The sequence below is a fragment of the Manis pentadactyla genome, chromosome 9 (assembly GCF_030020395.1).
Source record: "Manis pentadactyla isolate mManPen7 chromosome 9, mManPen7.hap1, whole genome shotgun sequence".
Taxonomy (NCBI): Eukaryota; Metazoa; Chordata; class Mammalia; order Pholidota; family Manidae; genus Manis; species Manis pentadactyla.
Window position 1 is genome coordinate 18,582,293 of NC_080027.1, and position 19,301 is coordinate 18,601,593.

Below are 19,301 nucleotides of genomic sequence, written 5' to 3' on the forward strand. Positions count from 1 at the left end.
ACATATCTTCTCTCACTGTATTAAGGACTTCAGCAAATGTTAGCTGAGTGCCTCTTTTCAGTAAATGGTGCTGGGACAACTGGATATTCACAAGCAAAAGAATGAAACTAGACCCTTACCTTATACCATATATAACAATTAATTCAAGATGATCAAAGACTTAAACATAAAAGCTCAAACTACAAAACTGTTTGAAGAAAACATAGGGGGAAACTTGATGACATCAGATTTGGCAATGATTTCGTGGATATGACTCCAACAGCACATGCAAAAAAAGAAAAAAATAGGCAAATTGGGCTTCATCACAATTAAAAACTTTTGTGCCTCAAAGGTCACTATCAACAGAGTGAAAGTGCAACCCCTAGAATGGGCAAAAATATTTATTAATCATATATCTGAGAAGAAGTTTGTGTCCAGAATATATGAAGAATTCACACAACTCAACAACAACAAAATGCTTTGTAAAATGAGCAAAGAACTTGAATAGATATTTCTCCAAAGATACACAAACGGTCAGTAAGCATATGAAGAGATGTTCAACATCACTAATCATTAGAGTATTGCAAGTCAAACTATGATGAGATAACATTTCTCAACCGTTAGGATGCCATCAAAAATAATAATAATAATAATAACAGTAGGGGAAATGTTGTTATTCAATGGGTATATTTGACATTAAGCTGGAAATTACACTGGAAAAAAAATAATTACCTCCCACCTCTTCATCCAGTATCTCTGAGATAGGGAACTACTCACTTATGTTATAAAATCCATGTCTCCAGTTTTTCCTTAGCACATTTTAACATACTATATTGCTTGCTTACTATGCTATTTACTTTCTATTATATCCAATGTTTGTTTATATCCTCCATTAGGATGTGAGCTCCACAAAGTTAGGGATAATTTTGCCTATTTTCTTCATTGAAGCAGCTCCCAAAGCACTAGAACAATGCATACGGCACATACTAGCCACACCTTGGTAAATAGTTAATTTATTGAATTAATGAATAAAATATTTTAGACTATATCTGTAGTGAAAATATAAAGCAGCAGGTGTAGACAGGCTATTTTTACAGTACCTTTTCTTGGGTTTTCAAAACTTGAGAAACACATTGACTAAGGGTAGAATCGGGAAGAGTTGAGCTATTCATTCCATTACAAGAAAAAAACCACTTTTGTTCCTGCTACTGCTTTCACTGTCTGTGTGTTTGCACTCTTACGCTTTAAATAAGGATAAAGATGTATTGAGAACAAGACACAATGTTCTTTTCAACAATTTTCAAAACAGTTCATGGTTTTTGAAGAAGAGATGAGTAGAAACAGCTGAGACCTTCTTTCCCAATAGGATTAAAAGGATGGATTGTCTAATGTCCATGAAGCATCTTGGGCTCCCAGAACAACCTGGCAGATGCACCACAGGGAAGCAGGGAGCTTACTTTCCTTTCAACTTCTGTCAGCTTTCCCCAATTTCTGGGTGATTTATCCTCTTCAGGATCTATGTCTAAGTAAGATTCAGGAGAAAATATTGTTTAAGGTTTGAATTCAGCATTGGGCAAAATGAGATTTGGAACCTAGAACTACCTTGCCTCCTTTGAACCCCATCACCAACCAAAACCTTTTAACCAAAATGCTTCATTCTCTTTTTGCCCTCTTCCCCTATTGTTGCCAAAAAGACACAGGAGATCCATTGGGCATGACAATGTTGGAGCTTGAGCAGCTCTGTTCTCGTGCTTGTTGGCCCACAGCTATGATGGCATTTTCCCTTCCCTTTAGGATAGACAAACAGGATGTGAGCAAGGGGGCAGAAGAAGAAATCTGAATGTTATTTCTGTCTTGCATTGATTTTCACAATAAAAAAAGATTTTTTTGTGTTTGTTGCTCTTATCTGAAATGGTATAACTCTCCTAGATGATATCTATACCTGCACACAAAAGTAAATATACAAATATACACTCAAACCAAAGGCCCAAGATGATGTGTTGTATGGGTTATACTCCATCATTCTACCTTATACCCATGCCCTTATGTGATTATCTAGTTAATTTGACTTTACATCTACATGCATTCATTCAAATTAATATATGTGAAAAATGGAATCACAATTAAAGTATTGGTGGTGTTCTTTTATTTGTCCTAGCTTTATTGAGATATAATTGAAATATAGCATCTTTTAGGTTTAAGGTATACAGTGGGTACACAATACATACACATATATATTGCAAACTGTTTACCACAGTGAGGTTAATTAACACATCCTTCACCTCCCATAATTACCATTTGTGGCTGTTGTGGTGAGAACATTTAAAATTTACTTCCATAGCAACTTCCAAGTATACAATGCAATATTATTAGCTATAGTCACTATGCTGTGTATTAGATCCAGAAATTATTCCTCTTATAATGGAAAGTTTGTACCCTTTGACCAACATTTCCCTATTTCCCCAGCCCCTTTTAACCGTCAATCTACCCTCTGTTTCTATGTTTTCAGGTTCCCCATAACAGTGAGACCATTAATTATTTGTCTTTCTCTGCCTAACTTATTTCACTTAGCATGATATTATCAAGGTCCATCCATGTTGCAAAAGACAGGATGTTCTTCCTTTTAGTGGCTAAATAGTATTCCTCTGTGTGTGTGTGTGTGTGTGTGTGTGCATGCTCACACGCACGCTCATGCATGCATGCACTCAAATGTCATTATCTTTATCCATTCATCTGTTGATGGGATCTTAGGTTGTTTCCATGATTTAGCTGTTATAAATAAAGCTGCAGTGAACATGGGAGTACAGATACCTCTTCAAGATACTGATTTTACTTCCTTTGGTTTTATACCCAGTAGTGGAATTGGTGGACTATAAGATAGTTGTAATTTTCATTTTTTGAGGAACCTTCATACTGTTTCCCATAGAATCTGTACACTTCCACCAACAGTGCAAGGATTCCCTATATCTAACTCCTCTCCAGAATTTGTTACCTTTTGTCTTTTTGATAGTAGCCATTCTAACATATGTGAGGTGATAGCTCATTGTGGTTTTCATTTCCATTTCCCTTATGATTAGTGACGTTGAGCATCTTTTCACGTACCCGTTGTTCATTTGTATGTTTTCTTTGGGAACATGTCTATTCAGGTCCTCTGCCAATTTTTAATTGGATCATCTGTTTATTGCTATTAAGTTGTGATATGATACATGGTATATGGTTTGCAAATATTTTCCCCCATTCTGTAGGTTGACTTCTCATTTTGTGGATTATTTCTTTTGCTGTGAAGAAGCTTTTTAGTTTAACATAGGCCCATATGTTGATTTTTGCTTCTGTTGCCTTTGCTTTTGGCGTGAAAAAGCCCTGGTTGTCGGCGTGCGCTCTTGTGACTGCAGGGTCCTGCAATGGGCATGTGTGCAGCCGTGCAAACCAGGGATGGGAATCAGGCTAGAGGTATACATGTGTACAGATGGAGGGGCTAGCTGTAGGTGAGCCCAGTGGTGCAGGCCAGTGACAGGAGTCCGGGCCCAACCCAGGCTCACAAGCAGGCATGGGGTCACTGGCTGTCAGTGTGTACTCTTGTGGCTGCAGCCTCTCACCCCAGGCACACATACAGCAGTGGAGGCCTGGACAGGAGTCTGGCTGCGGCGTGCAAGTGCAAGCTGGAGGGGCTAACCTGGAGTGCAGGCACAACAGTAGGGGTTCAGCTGTGGGAATCTAAGCTGGTATTTTACACTCACATAGCCACCGGGACTCTGGCTGGGGGCTGGTGCCAATTCCAGGCTCTGGCTGAAGGGGGAGGGGCGAGAGATGGTTAAAAAGGTGGGAGGAACCCTGGTGGATGGCATTTGTGAAACAAAATCCTGTGGGGTGAAAACCAGTGAGATCTGTATGGGGTCCATGGCTTATGGTTATAATGCCCATTGTTTCCTTTACTGGCCAAAGCTTCTAGGGTCTTCCGCAGAGCAGGTCACCTGGAATCATGTTTGCTCCTGCCGGTGGGGGACACTGCTAGCTCCTGCCCTCCTTCCTTGTCCTTAGCCATCTCCACACATCTCAGCTGTGCTCTCTGGGTGGGGCAAAACCAAAGCCGTTTGCTTCCTGCAGTGCCCTGAAAGGCTGGGGATGCCGGTCGCTCACCTTGCTCTCCCCTCTAGGGGAGGAGAACTCTTTCAGGCGGGAGGGTTCCCACTGGCACGGAGCAGCGCCACGCTGGGGGATAGGAGGATGCAGGCAGAATGCAGCTGTTCCGACTTCCCTTTCTTGTCATTATTCTCAGTTTTTTGTCCCACTGTGTTGCTGGAGTTTCTTAAGTGGATTCCTGAGCTCTCCCAGAGCTGTGTTTGTTCATGGATAGTCAGCGAATTGCTCTGTGGTGGGGGACAGATGCTGGGGTCTCCTACACCACTATCTTGGTGACATCACTTTTTGGAGCTGTTTTAAACAATGAGAAGAGCATTGTGCTTTGGCCTCTTATGTATTGAGTTAAATGGCAGTTCAAAGCCTGAGGTCTGCTTTCTTCATCTTTCTTATATCATTTTTGGTAGATTGAAGCCAAACTATTAGAGCTAAAAACCTATAGTTCCAAAACCCAGTTCCTAAAAGGGATATACTTAGAAGTTGAAGGGAATAAAAAGAAAAAGAGAAAAAGACTCTAATATTACCAAACAGATTTTATTACTCAGGGTTCTCAGAGATACAAAACTAATTATATATATATAGAGAGAGAGAGAGAAGATGGGTATATACCTGTGAAACCATCACCATGATCTATATTGTCTACTTAAAAATTTGCTAAGAGGGTAGATCTTAATGTTAAGTGCCCTTATCACAAAATAATAATAATAAATAAAGACGGTGGTAGGAAACTTTTGAATGTGACGGATCTGTTTATGGCATAGAAAGAGATTTACTATATGACATTGGCCCACGAGATTCCTTATATGGAAGTCAAGAAGTCCCTCAATCCAGAAGACTCAGGAACGTACTGGTGGTGCTCAGTCTGAGAACTAGGGAAGCCAATGATATAAACCCCTGTCCAAGTGCAAAAGACTGAGGCTCCAGCCGAGGCAGTGAGGCAGGGGAGAAGGAGCAAGGTCTCCCTTCCTCTGCCCTTTGTTCTGGTCAAGACCTCAACTGACCGGATGATGCCTGTGTGTACTGGGGAGGGCGAACTGCTTTCCTGAGTCCACCGATTCAAATGCTAATCTCATCTGGAAACATCCTCGCAGACACACCCAGAAATAATGTTTAACCACAAATCTAGACACCCTGTGACCCAGTCAAATTGATGTAGGAAATCAACCATCACAAGATCCTACTTTATATGTAGAGTCTATTTGCAGAATGAAATCTGTCAATGAGATGAGTGGAAGCTCTTTGCACAGAGTCTGACATATATTAGGTAACTTACGATTTTTTTATTCAATTATTAATGTATGGAAGGGGAAATTGAACATAGATGCCATTCCCTCCAGTGCCTTCTCATGTTAATCAGAAGGTGTTCCCCTAAGGCACACTAAAGTTTGATTTTATTTTTATCTGTTTGGTGCATCCCTGAAGCAATGGCATCTATATCAAACACTGCACATGTATCAAAGGTCATGCATTTACAGGCAGAGTTTCTTGCCACTCACCAAGCAGAAGGCCAAGCAGTGTGAGGCATCTCCCACCACTACAGAACAGTACCCTCGCTGTCTAACATTTGTCCCGTTTGTTTATTTTTTAAGTTGAAGGTTTTTCCTGCCTTTAAACATGCAAGAAACCCAATAACACAGTCTGGCATAGAGTAGGGGTTAACAAAAATGTGTTGCCCTCTTAAAAGAGAGTAGTTGATGGCCATTTTGATGAAGAGAGCCTTGGTACATATCTGGTATACCTGAGGAGAGTTGCAATTAAGGGAAGGGGAGGTATACCAATAAAAAAGTGGATGCCTCCAGAAGTATATTTCCCCATTTTCACCACGTTGCTAAGAATCACACCTATACCAATGTCATGGTCACATACCTGCTACTTTCTTTGGCCTAATATGATGCTAGAATGAAGCTACATTGTTGTGCAGAAATCAAGCACCATGCCCTGGGATACACCACTTGCCCTTTCTTAGATGAATGGGAATGTCTCCCTCCAACTCCACCACCACAGGTCCCCCTTCCCACACATCACACTGCAGCCAGAGGGATCTTTGTAAATTCAGATACGATCATCTCATGCTTTGTACTGGGAGTAAAGTTCACATGTCCCTCGTGTGCCTGCAAGGCTTTCTGTATTTCTTTATTCCCCATTTGTAAATGGGGAAATACACTTCTGGAGGCATCCACTTTTTCACTGGTATATCTTCCCTTCCCTGAATTGCCACCTTCTTCAGGTATATCAGATATACACCGTGGCTCCCTTTATCAAAATAACCGTCAACTACCCCCCTCTTAAGAGGGGAACACATTTTCATTAACTCCTACTCTATGCCAGACTGTGTTAATGGATTTCTTGCAGCTTTAAAGCAGGAAAAACCTCCAACTTAAAGGTTCAACTTACAGGCTCTCTAGTTTCTACCAAATTCACCAGCTATCTCTCACTCTAAGCCCCTGCAGCCATTCTAGATTCCCTCAGTTCCTCAAGGCATCCTATTTCACATGTTCATGTATTTGCAACTCTTTCTGTCTGGAATCGTCTCCCCAGTTCATGACTATGACTTACTCATTCTTTAAGTCCTTTAAATGTTAGTTCCTCAAGGAAACCTTTTCAGATGATACCAAATTAGGTCAGAATCCCACCATACCTGTCTACGCTCCAGGTTCTAATCTCCATGAAGGAAAAACTATGTCTATTATTTAACACTATATTCCTGAACCTAGGTTTATGTCTGATGCATAGCAGATAGTCTGTGAATATTTGCTGAATTGGTTAATAAGATTGTGGAATCTCCATGGAAATGCTTCCCAACTAATATTTCTAGCAGATATGGAAGTCACTAAAATGTACAGATTGGTAGTTACCTACCTTCTAACAATAAAGTAAAGTAAATGTCCTACAGGAAATGGAAGTAGATAGTGGTTTTCATTACTGGAGAATAGAAAATAGCTTGAGTTAACTGAGGCAGGTGGTCAATGAACAATGCTTCGGAAATGAAAAATAGAGCTTCTGACCTTTGGTAATCAAGAAATATTTCAAAAATTATATATGGGACTCAGTTCAGCTTTACATCAGATCAAATTGTTTCCAACAATTAATGCAAATCATTACATCTTTCTTTCATTCTACAGTGTCTTGGTCCTCTACACTATCTTAGGAAGTAGACTAACACATTCTAGTTCAACATTTTCCAGTTCACATCTTCTTTCCTCTCCCTTCTTTCCTTCCTCTGTTTAGCTCCTTGTATTTTCTATGACAAATGCCTAAATTGGATATGATTGAATGTTGAAAAAAGTTTTCTTCAGTCAAGGCTGATTTCCACCCCACTACTCAACAACTGAAGAATGTGACTGTCCTTACTATGTAAACAATGGGCACTTGTTTTATAATTATTCAAGGTGCAAAAGTTGGCTTAGTAGAAAAGAAATTCAAGGGGCTGAGAAAAGAACAATGCTCAAGACAGGTAAGAAAATTAAATTTTACACTTTATAGCATGTTCCTACTAAGAAAGCCCTTTGGCGTTCCTTCTCACTTGATACTAGTTTAAATCATAACAAGGCAGAAATTTTTGCTGATGTGAAAATGGGCAGAGAATTTCTGGCCCAAGGTCATAGAGCTAATAAAGAAGTACTGGAACCCAAACTACATTTTTTGCCTCAATGTATCTTTGTAATTATGAGATCTGGTTCATGTGTTAAGGGGACAAGCCCAAAGTTCAAAGGATGATTTGCAGGAACCTCTGAGTTGATGGATCCCAAGTCTTACTCTTCTTGGGAAACCCTTACCCTGTTAAGAGCCTTCTTCAGAGCCTCCTTCACTTCCTTGTTTCTCAGGCTGTAGATCATTGGATTCAGCATAGGGATGACCACGGTGTAAAATATTGACACAATCTTGTCCTCCCCAAGAGATTTGCCCATGTTACCTTTTAGGTAGATGAATATGAGGGTCCCAAAGAAAAGGGCCACTGCAGTCATGTGAGAAGCACAAGTAGAGAAAGTCTTGGCTTTGCCACCTGCTGTACGAATCTTCAGAATAGCCCGAATGATGAATAGGTAAGAAATAAGAATCACTGAAATGCTAGTTGTAATGACTAAGAAAGCTAAGAGGTAGATCACCCGTTCCCGTGGCCTGGTCTCACTACAGGCAAGCTTCAGAAGGGGTGGGAGATCACAAAAGAAGAAGTCCACATGGTTGGACTTACAGAAGGAGATAGAGAAGGTACACCCAGTGCGGATGGCAGAGTTGACCATGGCCCCAGCATACGCCCCAGCCACCAGCCCCAGGCGGGTCTGTGGAGTCATGGCAGCGGCATAGAGAAGGGGGTCACACACGGCCACATAACGGTCATAGGCCATGACAGCCAAAAGGAAACATTCGGTACTAGCACAGAGTGTGAAAAAGAAAAACTGGGTGGCGCAGTGCTCGTAGGTGATGACCATCTTATCAGTACCCAAGGTCTTAAGCAACTGAGGGACAATAACAGAGGTGTAGCAAATGTCCAGGAAGGAAAGGTGGCTGAGGAAGAAGTACATGGGAGTCTGTAGACGAGGGTCACTCTGAATCAGCACTATCATGCCCAGGTTTCCCCCCATGGTGATGAAATAAATGACCAGAAACACAACGAAGAGACCCATCTGTAGCTCTGCCCGCAGCTGGAACCCCATCAGAATGAATTCTGTCACTACAGTGCCATTCTCTGCCATGAATCCTAGGTGGCCCACTGAAATAAAAGAATAAAGTCTCATTGAGGATAGAGTAAGGGGAGTATGACGTGATTTGATCGTTTTCAGAAACGATAACAATCTTTTAGATTTGTAAAGCACTTCACGTTTTTTACAAACTTTGTGTCACCAGCTCTTGCAGAAATCCTTGGAAACGTACTATTAATGCTGTTTTTCGAGAGAAAAACATGAGGGTCAGAGAGGGGAAGTGACTAGATCGTGATTTCATAGTTAGTTAAGATGCAAAGCCCAAGCCAGAACTCAGTTCCTTAGATGTTGCCAAAGCTCTGACTAGTTTCAGATGGGAAGCCTTCATCAGTCGTTCTGCAAGGTCAGAAAGCCCCACTTTGTTAGAGAAGCTGTAGTGGTGTAGCACAAAGGACATGAGCTTTGAAATCAGACCTAGTTCAAATCCCTTGAGACCCTGGGCAAGTGATTCATCTTCTGAACCTCATTCTCCTTGTTCATTGAATGGGGACGTCAATGCCAAAGTCACAATATTATGGTGACAAACTTACATACTGTACCTAGCACACAGTCAGACTCACACACTTAGAATGATCGTTTCTAATTTCTGCAATAACGTGAGAACCATACTCCTAGGTTCATGTACATTTTGGAATCTCTTCTCCAAGCCCACCGTCCCCTGGAGTCGCATGATCAACCCTATTTTTCTTTGTGGTTGTTTCTGATGTTGGATGGAGCTGAAGAGCAAACACTGTGAGCACCTCTACAGCCTGTTTTCTGCCAAGTTGCTGCTTCCTCTCTGCTCTTGCCAAGCAACATGGCCTGGTTTCCAAGTTCTTCTCTTATTTCAAAGAACCTGTCCCATTTTTTTTTTAGATGTCAGATCATTATCAATCAATGAGATACATGAATCAAGCCATTCCAGAATTAGCCTGCACGGTTCATTAAGGGACAAAGCTGTCCCACTGAGTTTAGAATTCTAATACAGACAGAGTTCTTGCTGGGTATTGGGACAATCTTGTCTCTGTAACTTCGGATGCTGATTGTTTGGGTTAGTGTAAATACTGCATGTAGACTTCAAAGGTGATTCTTCTTGTCTTTCTTCCATCCTTGAAACAAAAACTGAATTTGAGAAAGGTCTCACTGGATTTCCAATAAATAAGAAAATGAAACTTTGATCAGTGTTTGACAAAAGCTGATCTACTGAAGAAATAAAGGTTAGCATCTGGTGTTTCTCCCCTGAATTACTGATAATGTAAATATTTAGGAAGTTTTTTTTTTTTCCTAAGGGCCCTAACTAATCCTGACCTTCAACCAAACACAGTGATTTGTTTTGTTTTAAAAGGAATTCACACAAATCATCCTGACCAAAGAAGGGAGTAAAAAGAAAAGCTATATTTATTTATTTATTCGATAAGAATCTACTGAGAAGTTACCAATTCCCCAGGATTCTTCAGTTGCTCAGAACAAAATGGACAAAGATCTTCGCCCCTTTAAAGTAGCCATTCTAGCAGAGAGCCAGGCATATACAATACATATTTTCTGAAAGTGTATTTTCTACCTTGTTAGTAGATGGTAAGTGCTACGGAAAAAAACACTGGAGCAGGATGTGAGAAATTGGAGGGGCCAAAGTAAGGAGAAGCATGTCAAATAGGACTGTCTGGGAAGGTTCAGGAAAAGGTAACATTTTAGCAGAAATGCTGGGGATCAGGGAACTAACTATTCATGCTTATTTGCCCACCTCATTTATCCACAAAGAATACAAAATGAAGACACAAATCACCACCAATAGACCTCCCCACTTACAAAATATACAAAGTTCTGCAGGTCCTTGTGAGACACTTTCAAGGCAACTCTGAGCAGAAGTGTCAGTCTCCTAATACATAGAGAAGCCCTGGAGATATCAGAGGCTCAAAGATCAGCCCAAGATCCCTCGGTGCAAAGGTAAGGCTGGAGTCCAGGCAATACAGCAGAGTGGCTAAGAAAATGGGCCCTTGAAACAGACAGAGCTTATTCCAAACTCATACCCAGTCCTTTCCATTTGGGTGACCTCCAGAATCTCAGCCCTGACATCAGTGCATTAACAACGACAGCGCTTCTGCACTGCGAGGGGCAACAGATAATCCATGGAAACACACACACTGTGCCTGGTAAACACTCAGGACATGTAACTGTTACAAATGCAAGTTTTCAACCCCTAGGTTGTCCTGCCAGTCAGAATTTATTTACCCCCCTTTTACTGTTCAGTAAGATGAAGCTCAAAGTCATTACACCAATTTTCCCAAGGCCATGAGTTCATAAATGGCACCCGGACTCATGCCTCCAGACCCATTGCACTTCCACGGGCCTATGTCATGGCTCACCACTTTGGCCCAGGAAGTAGGAGGCTGTAGCTGTTTTAGGCCGCCCCAGCTGGGGAGGCTCGAGTCCGAGACCCACTTCATTCCACCCCTCCCTAAGAGACACTGTTAGATCACCTTTGGGTGAGGAGAGCTATTTTCCTTTGAGGGGAAGTGTGACAGCAGAGGGACAGTTGATTATGAGTATACAGTAGGAAGGCTGGAAACAGCATCAGAGGCCCAGATGCAAGTCCCATGTCTGCTGTCATTCTGTGTAAACTTTAGCTACTATCTTCCCCTCTCTGGACCTCTGTCCTCACAGGAGAAGGCTACAGAAAGGCCCTCAAATGCTACGTCCATTCTCCAACGTGATGGTCTCTCTTCTCCTAAGCATACAATGAGAGATGGAAAGAGCATGTATTAAAAGTAATAACAAAGAATGATGCTAAGACAGCACCGTTTTCTGTCTTCATTTACTTTTCATAACATCCAACCTGGGACAAATGGTTGTTATCCCTATGTATAGACTGAGAAACAAAGGCTGGCAGAGAAGAAGCTATTTGGTTTTGGAAAACCACTAAAGCTGGGATTTCCACCACAGTCTGTGGGTCTCCAGGACCATGCTGCCAACCGCTATTCCATTACCCATGAGTATGTGCACAGTGAGTTACCGTGAAATGAGCACCTTTTTTATGCCAGAATTGTTTAGCACCTTTATGTAAATTAGCAAGGAGGAGAGTAACATGAGTTAAATAAAAATTTTGGAAAATGACTCCAATTCTGAGTTAGAAACATTGCATCTGTTCTCTTGGTAGTGCCTCGTTACCCATCATGTCCTGTCTGCAGGGTTGGCAGGGTAGAAGAGACGCACAGGGCGCCCACCAGAACCAAACTCCAGCGAGGGGTGTGCACCCACCAAGGAGACGTCGCCTCAAACACGGGTTTAAGTGTCAAGATCAAAGTCATGGGAGCCAACCTCGCTCTTGGCTGCTCATTATCTTCTACCTACTGGTACTTTCCCTTCCCCCAAACCTCATGCCTCATGTTTAATTTATTCCATCTTGCTGCATGTCATGCATTTTTATAAGCCACTTTAAGTCTCTTCTGGAAAGAGGTATTGATAAATACATAAATACAAAACAAAATTGCCTGTTTGCCAGATGCCAGCATAATCAGCATAACCAGCCCTATCAGCCCCAGACCCACAACAGTGCCTCCACAGGACTTTTGCCAAATGCGTTCTGGAAAGACAGCGCACCAACAGTGGTTCGGCCTAAATCAGGCTGATCTATGGACAGTGAAGAAATGCAGATGCTCAAGGGAGAAAATGGAAAGTGGAGGGAGGCCTCCGGGTCTGTGCCGCTGTAGCCAGCTCTTGACCTCAGAAATCCAAATCCCAAGATAGTGACCAGGGCCTCCCCTTGGGGACAGTGAGCAGCATGGAGGGTCTCTTAGCTCATGAAGCCCCTCAATGGGATTCTTTGGAGCATCAGGTATGTCCACTTTGTAGTGAGCAGAAAAAAACTGTAAAGAAAACCAAGGTTGCCAAGTGTTGGCTGACCTTGAGAGGAGCTGGAAAGTGTGATCCTCTTAGAGCAGCTCTGCCTCGCCTGGGATTCATTGTCTACATTTCTGAGCTGCTCCAAAATGATTGATAATTCTAGATTTAAAAAAAAGAAAAAGCCAATCAGTTTCTTAAATATTAAGATTATGGAACACAAAGAGCAGCTCCACAAAATGTCCAGGCATGGAGAAGAACAGTGGATTAACATGGCCTCAGACAAAATATTTGGTCCCAGACAACTGAGATAAGTTAAGTTGCTGGGAAAATATGAGCAAAACACTGAAGCAACAGTTTCCTGTTTTAAAAGCCCACAAAATAGTTAAAATTGCTGGCTTTTAGGGATGCACAGGAAGACCCTGCCATCACAAACCCACCATGCTCCATGGAATTGAGCAACAACAGTGTTTCACATTCCCAGAGATCTGTTCTCTAATTATCAACCAAGCACAGAAATATTTCACTTCCAGACAGGCCTCCCCTGGTGGACCTCTGAACCTCTAGGTTCTCTTTCCTCCATACTAGTCATGTCTACTCAAGATTCAAAGCCTTGTTTTTCTATCAACCAATGGTAAACATTCCTAGAACATGTAATTCTCACATGTTCCAAAGCTGAAGGAGAAAGACCTAGAGGTGGTCTGTTCTTTGAGATTTTTAATGCTCCCCAAAACCTCCACCTAATGACAGAAAACTAATAGGGGTTTCAGAAGTAAGCACAACAGGCTTTGATGTTTCATATGCCTCCCCTGTCGTTGGGACAGAGAAAACACTGGACTAGGAGCCAAGAGTCTACTATGCATCAAACAAGAAAAATGCATGGGAAAATGATTCTAAAAGAAAAAAGTTTGCACATTGAAAGGGATTGTTACAAGTGCCCAGACACCAGCTTTATAATAGCACATACTGTGGAAAATATATAGCCATAGATCTAAAGAGTATTTATATAGCTCAACAAAACTAATCCACTTAAATCCTCCAAATCAGGTTTAAAGTTATTTAAAAATGGTAAGATACAAAGGTTGTATGATGTGCCTAAAGTTAGGTAGCCATTGCTCTCAGCTGGAAGTATGCAACAAAGATTTATAAAAGATCTGCTTTTATACAATGTGCTGGGCAGTATTCCGGGCCCCAGGATGTGGTGATGAATACATAGAACTTAACAGACATCGATGAGAGTAATTCTCCCTCTGCCACGGGAACAGAACTGGCATCATCTGCTTGTGGTGTCTTGAAGAGGAAAAAGGAATAAAAGAATGAGGTACAAGATGCTTTGGCTGCCACTCAAAGTGCCAGGATGGACTTGGGCCCCCAGAATGTTTAAATGGTGAAAAAACAGCAGATTTTTCTACCCATATTCTGTGTTCAGGTCAAGAAATGGTTCAACCTAGAGATGAAAATAGTCTGTAGTTAAAAGCTCCCTTTTCCTCAGAAATTTGTTTGGAAAAATTTTTGGTTGCTCGTTCTCTAGTTGAATTTAAACTCATAATGACATATGAGAATATTCTCTAACAAGCCTCACTGAAAATAGCAGAAAGGCAGAACCGACATGCTGTCACAGAACCACAATGCTGCAGAATTCTGTCACATTGGAGTCAAATCCCAGCCAGTTGCTTAAATTTTCTGGACTTCAGCTCTTTCATCGTGAAGGTGAACATGAGTACTACTTAAGTCACAGGCATTTTATAGGGTGAAATGAGACCACATATTGTGTGTTCAACAAAGATTGGTTCTGTTGCACATACTAGAATGGGTGGGTTCCCCATCCCTAAAACTACCCATGACTTTCATGAGCCTGCACTTTAGAATATTATATACCCATTTTCTCATTTGAACCTCATACCACCCATTTTCAGAAGAGGAAGTGGGACTCAGAGAGATCAGCTAACCTGTCCAAAGTCACCGGCCTAGGAAGAAAAGCAGCCAGAAGTGGGAGCCCTTTGCATCGCCCCACCCAAGCCCTCACCACGGTGGCCACAGTGACGCACATGCCCCTCCTGAAGATGGGAGGTGTTGGGGAAAGACCCGGAAAGTTGAAATCTTGAGGTTTTTCCTCATTCTGCAATCCTACAGTAAGCTTCTAGAATGGCATTTAAAGCCTGTCCAAAAGCTGACCTCAAATCTCTTACATTTCTCCTTCACCAGTGCCTGCTCGCTCTGACCCATCTGCCACTGGACCGAGTGTGTAGTAGCATCTTAGAATTTAAAGGAGCCTCTAAAGATCATGGTTCTGCCCTTCTACCTTCAGACAGATGAAGTACAGATGAGGAAGGAGAGGCCCCGAGATGAGGTGGCTCTTGCCTGGGAGCAGTTAATGGAAAAGATCAGGAGTGCCTAGAGCCCGGATCTCCTGCAGCCTGGAAAGACACTTTTTACTGCCTAGGCTGCTTTGCCTTTTCAGGGTCGTTGCACTGCTTTCTTGATGCCCAGAACTACTGGGCTCTCTGCACCATGGAGAATGGTAGCTTAGATGACCCGCCTTCCTTCAAAGGAGGATTGAGGGGGGAGTTGTGGTGATGGGGACACCTAGACAGAGCCAGCCGTACAGGTTATGAGCATCCGGTCTCTCTAGCTCTTGCAGGGGGCTCCTTCACCCCTGAACTTCCTTAGAGCTCCTCCCAGTCAGCACAAGCTGACCATTCCTAAGTAAGTGACCTCAATTCTCTATGTCTTAGGGGTGGCTCTGCCAAGCTCGCACCAAAAGAAGCTTCATGGACTCTGAACTGCAAGGATACAGGTTTACCTCCCACCCACAGCAGAAATCCCCTTTAGAGTATCTCTGATGGCTGGGCTGTGAGCTAATGATGACCCCTCCTTACCAAGCACGTTCAGGGAGCCTGAGAATTTTCAGTGAAGGGGAAGTTACTCTCCCACAAACGAGGTCGTCCTGTTTTGGAGCCTGCCTACAGCTTCCAGCTCTGTCAGAACCATCACATTCCAAATACTTGCCAGAGTTTTACAAGTTTCTCAGAGACCCAGCAGGAGTTGCTGCTGCTCTTTCCCTTTTCTCGATAGAACCGCTTATATGTAAATAGCCTTCCTGGTCTCACCTACCTGGTCTCATCTGATTCTGAAAATAATCCCCTGAAGCAGGTGGGAGAGGTGTAACAAGTCCTGTATTAGAGATGAAGAAACTGAGACCCCAAGCTGTTTACATCTTACATCACTGCAAGAGGGAAGTGAAACTAGGAACTCCTATCCCACAGTGCTTCCCAGCAAACCACACTAGCTGTGACTCGACTCTCCCAAGCAGAAGGAGATGAACCTAGTTTAAGTGACAGGAACCAAGGCTCAGGCTGTCAAGTAAATTTTGAATCTGGACTGTGGTTTGTTGTCTGTCTGATCTACTATGGCCACACTTACCTCCAGCAGGACTAAGGCGTCCTTCACCAATCAGAAGACTAAGCCAAGTGAGAACAGAACGTGGTGTCTCAGTGGCACGTTGGGGGACCAGGGAAATAAACATCTCCAGTACCTGCAGCTTATGAGCCCCAATATCCAAGGGAGCACCCACTAATAAGTGCCTGGATCTCTACCCTACCTTGGGCCCCCCAGGAAGACAATTAGGAGGCAAAGGTAGGGGGGACTTCCCACTGATGGGGGTTCTCTAATCAGTCCCTAAGCTTCTAATTAGACTTCTCTGATTCCCAGAGGACAGAAACTTTCCAAAAAGGGTCCCTGCCAAGTTAGCTTTCTCAGTTCCTTCCCGCTCAACCTTTGTCCTGTCTGGCAGCCCTCATCATAATTTAATCTCACTTGGGAGATGGAGGGGGTACCTACACATCTGAAGAGTTGTCATCAACCCAAGGGGACCCTTTCTGATCAATCTTATTTATGGGGCACAAGTGAAATAAGTGGTTTTGTGAAGTCCCGGCAGCCTGCTTATCATTTACTCAATGAATATTAATAACCTATTAATAATGATAATAATAATATAGAGTACTTCTAACTGTGCTTAGCACACCGTGTTCGTTTAACCCACTGACTCCTCACACTAATCCAATGAGGTAGATACAATTATTATTCTTCTCTACCAGTGAGGAACTGAGACCCGGAGAGGTGAAATAATATCATGGCCGCAAGGGTGTAAGGGGGAAAGCTGACACCGGAATCAGGGGAAGCTGGCTCCCGTCACCTTGTTCTTAACCACTATCCTGTACCTCCTGATGTCACTTGGCTTATTATAAATACAACTACTTAGGATAGAAAATTTGGACAATGTCAAAAAAGTATAACTGAAGACACTTAAACCACACATAGTATAATCACACTGCTCTTAATGGTTGGAGAGAAGAGCACTAAAACATAGCTTTTAGTACATATCAAGTCTTCCTCCTCTACCTTGGAAATTTAAAAAAGTTATATCGCTTCTCTAAACCCACCTCCTGGGATGGGCATGGAGTTTAAAGATAATATATATAAAACACAGAACAGGATCCGGTACTATTAATATCCTTCCAGAAATTTTTTAGTATAGACATCTACACATCTTTTTTAACAATCAGGATCAAAGTTCACTATTTTTCTACTGTTCAGTTGGGGTGAGTTAACAAGGGAAAATTTAACTGTTAGGAATTTACTCAAATGAGAGGGACCTATTGCCCACACAATACCCTGGGAAGAGGTGAGGCTCTTGGAACATCAAACCCTATTCCCTGAGACTCTGTACCCTGCAAGTCCAGGCAACCCCGAGAGAAGAAAAAATAACTTCCAGGCTTTCCACCAAGTCAGCAAGATGCCCTAGTTCGGTACACTACATGCACTTACACCGTTTCAAGCGGAGTCATGATAACCTGAAAGCAAAACAGGATCTCCAAACTTTCTGGAATGTGGAAATCCTCAAAGCCCTTGCATAGAGGAGAGATTCAATGAGAAATGAAGAAGAAAAAAATGTATATAGATATAGATCTGAGATTTAATATTCTTCTAATCCTGACGGAAAGGGAATTGAAACAGATTAATGTAATTTAGAGAACACTAATAAAAACATGTGGAATTGCTCCTTACTATACCCAGGTATGTACATAAATCTATGCCTATACCAAGCCATAAGACATGAGACCTCCCTTCCATTGATTCATTCAGTTGTTTCATTAGTACTTTAGTTTTCCCTTTCATTGTTTTACTGATTATAGCTCATGTAGAGGAAGATTATTGATAATTATTTATGTAAGTCCTTTTGCTTGGAAACCTTGCTGAATTCTAATAGTTGTCAGTTCATTATTTTGGACTTTCAACATGAACTTTGGACTTTCAAATTTTCTGTGTATATTTTTTTTTAAAGATATGTTGGGGGGTTTCATTTTTTTAATTGAAATGTAGTTGATATCTAATATTATTTTGGCTTCAGTTATACAGCATAGTGATTCAACAATTATATACATTACTAAGTACTCACCACAGTAAGTATAGTTACCATCTATCAATTCAAAGATATTATATTATTGATTATATTCCCTGTGCTGTACTTCCTTCCCCATTACTAATTTATTCAAGAATTTGAAGTTCATTCTTCTTTATTCCCTTTACCCATTTCACCCATCCCTTAGCCCCACCCCATGGCAACCACCAGTTCATTCTCTGTGTTATGAGTCTATTTCTGTTTTGTTTGTTTTGTTTTTCAGGTTCCATATGTAAGTGGTATCATGTGGTATTTGTCTTTCTCTGCCTCAGTTATTTCACTTAGCATAATACCCTCTAGGTCCATCCATGCTGTCCCAAATGACAAGATTTCATTCTTTTTTATAGCTCAATAATATTCCATTGTATATATTTACCACATCTTCTTTATCCATTTATCTATTAATGGACACTCGGATTGCTTCCATATCTTGAATATTGCAAATAATGCTGCAATAAACATAGGGGTCTGTGTATCTTTTCGAATTACTGATTTTTTTTTCTCAGGTAGATTTCCAGAAATGGGATTGCTGGGTTATATGATATTTCTGGTTTTAACTTTTTGAGAAACCTCCACACTGCTTTCCATAGTGGCTGCACCAATTTACATTCCTGCCAACAGTGCACAGATCCTTTCTCTCCATGTCCTCGCCAACACTTGTTATTTCTTGTTTTTTTTGGTATCAGCCATTCTGACTCACCATCTGTATGTCTTCTTTGATGTGCGGTATTTTATATCTTCACATGTGCTGGAGAAAATTTATATCCCAAACACTGCTATCCACTCAGCACTGTAACCTGAGCGTTTTCCACCCTAGTGGTCATACAAAGTCACACATTTGCACCCATTCTCCACCCATCTCAATGTTTCCTAGAACTACTGCCCATTCCACAGAGGTGCCCTAGTGCTGAGTTACCATTTTGCACTCCCAGCCTGCTCCACAGTAAAGGAGGCAGCACCACAGTAAATCTGCTTCTCCCTCAAAGTGCTAAAGTCTCAAGTCACCCCCACCTTCCACCATCATCCACCAGTACAGCTGGATGGAAATGATCTTCTTCATCTGCTACTTTGTGCATGTGACACCAACACCCACCACCAATGGTGTGGCCCTGCCCATCAGGATGACCCCTCCTTCCCAACCCAGGCCACCCAAGGATATTTTACATCTCTGCACCTCTGTGGAGGTCTGAGTTTGAATCCCTTATCTC

At 42.0% G+C, this 19,301-nt stretch overlaps 1 protein-coding gene across 1 annotated transcript; it reads right to left on the reverse strand.

The window, feature by feature from the left end:
* Positions 1–7,868: 7,868 nt before the first annotated feature.
* LOC118909740 (olfactory receptor 9I1-like) lies at positions 7,869–8,810 on the reverse strand. Its single transcript, XM_036880479.2, has one exon. The coding sequence runs from the start codon at positions 8,808–8,810 to the stop codon at positions 7,869–7,871; it is 942 nt and encodes a 313-aa protein (XP_036736374.2).
* Positions 8,811–19,301: the final 10,491 nt, after the last annotated feature.

What these genes read in the sequence shown, in the direction of transcription:
- LOC118909740 (XM_036880479.2), bottom strand. Translation starts at nt 8,810, where the DNA reads ATGGCAGAGAATGGCACTGTAGTGACAGAATTCATTCTGATGGGGTTC.